At 47.5% G+C, this 5,495-nt stretch overlaps 1 protein-coding gene across 1 annotated transcript in view; it reads right to left on the bottom strand.

Moving 5' to 3' along the window:
* Positions 1-731: 731 nt before the first annotated feature.
* The window catches only part of etaa1a (ETAA1 activator of ATR kinase a), a 5,304-nt gene continuing 540 nt past the window's right edge, over positions 732-5,495 (bottom strand). The window contains exons 2-6 of the mRNA XM_058381243.1: positions 5,216-5,350; positions 5,063-5,136; positions 4,877-4,986; positions 3,179-4,731; positions 732-2,875 (exon numbers count right to left, since the gene is read on the bottom strand). Coding sequence (XP_058237226.1) covers positions 2,754-2,875; positions 3,179-4,731; positions 4,877-4,986; positions 5,063-5,136; positions 5,216-5,350 — 1,994 coding nt within the window. The 3' untranslated portion in view covers positions 732-2,753. The remainder of the gene's footprint in view (positions 2,876-3,178; positions 4,732-4,876; positions 4,987-5,062; positions 5,137-5,215; positions 5,351-5,495) is intronic.

Consider the following 5,495-nt stretch of genomic DNA (forward strand, 5'->3'; position numbering starts at 1 on the left):
ACATGCACATGAATGTAATATGGAGTTGCCCCACCCTTTACAGCTATAACAACTTCAACTCTTCTGGGAAGGCTTTCCACAAGGTTTAGGAATGTGTTTATGGGAATTTTTGACCATTCCACTAGAAGCACATTTGTGAGGTCAGGCACTGATGTTGGATGAGAAGGTCTGGCTCACAGTCTCCGCTCTAATTCATCCCAAAGGTGTTCTATGGGGTTGAGGTCAGGACTCTGTGCAGGCCTGTCAGGTTCCTCCACACCAAACTCACTCATCCATGTCTTTATGGACCTTGCTTTGGTCACTGGTGTGCAGTCATGTTGGAACAGGAAGGGGTCATCCCCAAACTGTTCCCACAAAGAGCATGAAATTGTCCAAAATGTCTTGGTATGAAGCTGAAGCATTAAGAGTTCTTAACAAAACTTTTTCCCAAAACGCAATAGTGTATATAAATGGATAATATGCTACCATAGTTATCATGAGGTGAGGCGGTCATGTCGATGATCATCACTGGGATCTTTCCATCTTTAAACCTCACACTTAAGTGGTCCTGTGGACGTACTGCTGTATTATCAAGTGTATAATTAGACACACCTTCAGGAATAAGGATACAGAACCTTTTATCTAACATTATAAAAAGCATTATGGCCACTTAAGCCACACCTATTTATTATTCCTACATTCAGCATATTAAAGTGAACACTTATGTAGTATATCCACACACACAGCTGTAGAGGCGCAGTGTTACCAGCACTGCCATTCAGACAGATGAAATGACGACATGGCCACAGGGATGTGTGTGTTTTAAACAGTGCTGTCTACAGTTACCTCCCTGCAGCCTGATAACAACAGGAGTCATCTTTCAGGTGTGCTGCAGTCACACAGGTGTCAGTGAGCTCAGTAGTGGGAGAGAAAGAGAGAGGCGCTGTATCTCACCTGAATCTACCTCTGCTCACGTCACTCCAACCCGAGTTACTGCACCTGAAAACGTCTGAAACGTGCAATTTGTGCACATTAGACCTCAGAACACTACACATTGCACTTTTATTACTAAGCCAAACTGAAGTAAAGGAGGTGTGGCCTTTGTGTCTGTCAGTTGCAACAAAGGAGGCATGACCTCCATGAATCAGTCTCAGTGAAGGGGGCGTGGCCTCTGTGTGTCAGTCTCAATGAAAGAGGCATGGCCTCTGTGTCGGTCTTAGTGAAGGAGGAGTGGCCTCTGCGAGTCTTGGTGAAGGAGGCGCGGCCTCTGTGAGTTAGTCTCAGTGAAGGAGGCATGACCTCTGTGTGTCAGTATTACTGAAAGAGGTGTGGCCTCTGAGTGTCAATCTCAGTGAAAGAGGCATGGCCTCAGTGTGTCAGTCTTAGTGAAGGAGGTGTGGCCTCTGTGTGTCAGTCTCAGTGAAGGAGGCGGGGCCTCTGTCAACCAGTCTCAAAGAAGGAGGCATCTCTGAGTCTCAGTGAAGGAGGCGTGGCTTCTGCATGTCAGTCTCCGTGAAGGAGGCGTGGCCTCTGTGAGTTAGTCTCAGTGAAGGAGGCATGACCTCTGTGTGTCAGTATTACTGAAAGAGGTGTGGCCTCTGAGTGTCAATCTCAGTGAAAGAGGCATGGCCTCAGTGTGTCAGTCTTAGAGAAGGAGGTGTGGCCTCTGAGTGTCAATCTCAGTGAAAGAAGAGTGCTTCTGTGTGTCAGTATTACTGAAAGAGGTGTGGCCTCTGAGTGTCAATCTCAGTGAAAGAGGCATGGCCTCGGTGTGTCAGTCTCAGTGAAGGAGGTGTGGCCTCTGTCACTCAGTCTCAGAGAAGGAGGCATCTCTGAGTCTCAGTGAAGGAGGCGTGGCTTCTGCATGTCAGTCTCCGTGAAGGAGGTGTGGCCTTTGTGTGTCAGCCTAAGTGAATGAAGCGTGGTCTCTGTATGTCAGTTTCAGTGAAGGAGGCAGGGCCTCTGTCAGCCAGTCTCAGACAAGGAGGCATCTCTGAGTCTCAGTGAAGGAGGTGTGACCTCTGATTGTAAATCTCAGTAAAAGAGGAGTGGCCTCTGTGTGTCAGTATTCCTGAAAGAGGCGTGGCCTCTGAGTGTCAATCTCAGTGAAAGAGGTGTGGCCTGTGCATGTCAGTCTCAGTGAAGCAGGCCCTAGGCGTGGCTTTTGTCAGTCAGTCTCAGTGAAGGAGGCATGGCCTCTGTCAGTCTCAGTAAGGGAGGTGTGGCCTCTGTGGAAGTAAAAGTGATCTCCTTCTACATACCATAGTTTAGGAAGTTAATAATTGCTGTACTTGGGAAATTGTTTTTTTTCCTGATAATTTTAATAGAATGGAAATAAAACAGAATTAAAATATTATCCACTTCACTACGAGTGACGAAGTAACAAAAATAAGACATTTTTACAAGACACAAACAAATAGGAAGTCCTCAGGACCAGTTTCTTCAGGAATAAACCCCAAAGCCGATCGCTACAGACGAACACTGCAACCATTCAAAAGTGCCAGAGTGACAGATGTTCTGCAAAATGACTAAACGTGACCTGATTTCCTGTAGCTACAGTGTGGATTTCTGAGGTCCGGAGCAGAACGCCTTCAGCTGACGAGCCCCTGCTGAGACTCAGCTGTTAGAGATTCTGTTCAGACCGCCTGACCGTGAGAAGGTCCGCTCCGCACTTTCATCCCCCTCACAGGGCAAATTAGTGCTCAGAGTGTTGCACGGTTTGGACCTGTCACCATAACCAGGTCAGTTTTGTGCGTTTTCGTGGTTACATGATGTCATACAGGAGCTTGAAGATTCTGATTGGCCAGCATTCGGAGTCTCCGCCTCTCCATGGCCTGCTGCTTCTTCCTCTCGATCTCGGCGTCACTGCATCTCGTCACCACCGCTTTACTCACATCTGTAGGGACGGAAACCTTTGTGTGACTCCAATAAATTTTTTTTATCAATTTATGCTTAATTATTTCAAATATTTATTACATAAATGCAGGTTAACGTTAAGAGCGAACACTAGCATTAGCAGCCATAGACACCAATTTTAACGAAGGAAAATAATATCCTCATTATTTGATAATTCCTGTTTTATTGCTACTTATTTACCCACAGTAATATTTTCCACGTCACTTACATTTTAATTTTTTAGATCATCAGGGATTCATTAGAAATAGAGTTGCATTAGAAATACGTGTTGGAATTCTCTTACCTTTGGAAACAGCTGGAGCCGCATTAAAGGTGCTATAAGGCTTTTTGAACTTGTGGTCATCTTGTATTCTTTGATACGATTGGCGGACGGTTGCCATGGTGCTCTCACTAACCTGCCTAGCTGCGTTATAGGTGTCATTTCCTGTTCCTGTAATGCTTTTAACACGGCTGAACCTGTATGTTCTCTCAGATGATGTCACCGTGCTGTTATTCGGTGCTGAAGTGTTATGATGTGCTCCAGGAAGAGCTTCAGTACTGGACGGTGCTCGGTTCCCAGGAGCGCCGTGGTTATAAACCCGAGGGTTAGACGGAGACGGCTGTGTAAACCTGCTCTCACGTTTACTTGTGGTGTTTTGAGTACCCTGGACATGACTGCTCTGTGGTGTCGGCTTTGATACAGATGGTTTCGGAGGAGGTTCCGGTTCAGCCATGGATTCTTCCACCTTCTCGCATACCTCGCAGAACAGGTCGTCATCGTCCGCACCGTCGTCCCAGATGTCATCTGACGCAAAGATGGAGTCCAGGTCCTCAGCTGCGATGTCACAGAGGACATTGTCGTCCACGGTTGGGGGGTTTTCCTTCTCCTTAGTGATTTTATTGATCCTGAAAGTGGGAGCGGTCTCTGAAGCGGTTGAAGGAACAGATCTAGATGTGTACAATCTGGTAACTAATGAGGAACTCCATGTGGAGTTAGCACTAGTGGTTGCTAATCGTTGTTGGTTTTCCATTGGTTTCTTGGGTTGAGAGACACTATGGGAACCAGGAACCATTGAAGGAACTTTATTGGAAGGAAAAACCTGTGTTTTTGAATTAGATCCACTTTTCCGAACATTCTCATTTCCTGTAGCCTTGCCAAGTCTCTGGCTGAACCTTTGCGATTTTCCAGACTTTGATTCTACCTCATCATTCCGGCGGAAAACCTTGCTTTCGTTCATCTGTTTCTGCGTAGAGCTGCACTGAGGTGCGGAGAACAGCTCGGGGTTTTGGGTCATCTCCATCACCAGCGAGTCGTCCAGCAAATCGTCATTGTTCCAATCGTCATCAAACTCATCAGCCGCTCCTACCTGCTTGATCGCGCCAAGTCTGAGCGTCGGTGCGGCCACACGCACACTAACTGTGCTCGATTGTGAAGCTCCACCCACTCGAGTGACACTCTTTACTGAGTCTATTTTCGCTCCAACCTGTGGCGTGAACGTAACCGCATCCTGAGAACGAGCGCTGAAACCCTGGCTCAGGCCGCCGCTGATCTGCTGTGTGGAACCATCGAAGAGCAAATCCAGATCATCGTCCATATCCTGTATGAGACCCTGATCGTCCGGAGGATCTTCGTCCTGGTTCGTTTTGGTGTCCTCCAAACCCAGGGGTGGTCTCTCAGCTTCAGAGCGCCTCTGTGGTGAAGCCAGTGGGTCGTCCTCATCGAAAAACAGATCTTCACCTTCCCGCATGGCTTCTGCAGAGCTCTGAGGGTCTGGATGAAGATGAGCTTCCTCTTGCTGGAACATGTTGAAATCGAACTGCTTCGCTAACTTCAGCAGGTCCTCCACTGGATTTTGTCTGCACAAGAACAAGACTTTTATTTAGCTGCAGCCTTATATTGTGACACAATGCATTTTTTTTTAAACCAACACCTGTACAGCTATTCCTTTTGTAACCCGTTTAGTCCACATACTGTGGATATTACAGTGGTTTAGGATCAGACCTTGGTGGTCTGGGCTTGGTCCTGGGCTGTCGGATTTCTGGAGTACACGGAACAGCCGTGTCTCCAATCCACTGCAGCAAAGTCGACTCCGCCTCCTCCGACCTCTTGTTCTAGAATAAGACACAAAACCTGATGTACAGCTCAACATAAAGCACTGAACAGAGTCGCTGTGTATTTGCTAGCCACCTTCGGCGCGATCCTGTTGACGATGTCGGATATGTCCACCGACTTGAAAGCGGCGGTCCTCCTCCGGCCCCGCCCTGAAACAGAAACGATCACATAATCACAAATGTATCCCTCCAGGAACAGTACAGTACACAGGTATCGAAGCCCACTTGCCGTTCCTGACGGGAGTCGCGGGTGACGTCGGATCCCAGATGATTTCATGCTGAAGTTCTGAATCGTAGTTTGGGGATTCGTCAGAAACGGCGCTCCTGAAGCCCAGCTTTGGGACCCGGGTCGGTGTTTTGAAATCTAATCACGAAAAAAAAATTCCGTAAAATTGGGTCACTACTGTTCGTTTCGAGCGCCGCCATGTTGAAGTGACGTCACAAACACCCGCTGCATTCATTTAGAAACGTACAACCCTACTTCTGGTTTAAACCACGCCCATTTCGGG

This window comes from Hemibagrus wyckioides, linkage group LG26, assembly GCF_019097595.1.
Source record: "Hemibagrus wyckioides isolate EC202008001 linkage group LG26, SWU_Hwy_1.0, whole genome shotgun sequence".
Taxonomy (NCBI): Eukaryota; Metazoa; Chordata; class Actinopteri; order Siluriformes; family Bagridae; genus Hemibagrus; species Hemibagrus wyckioides.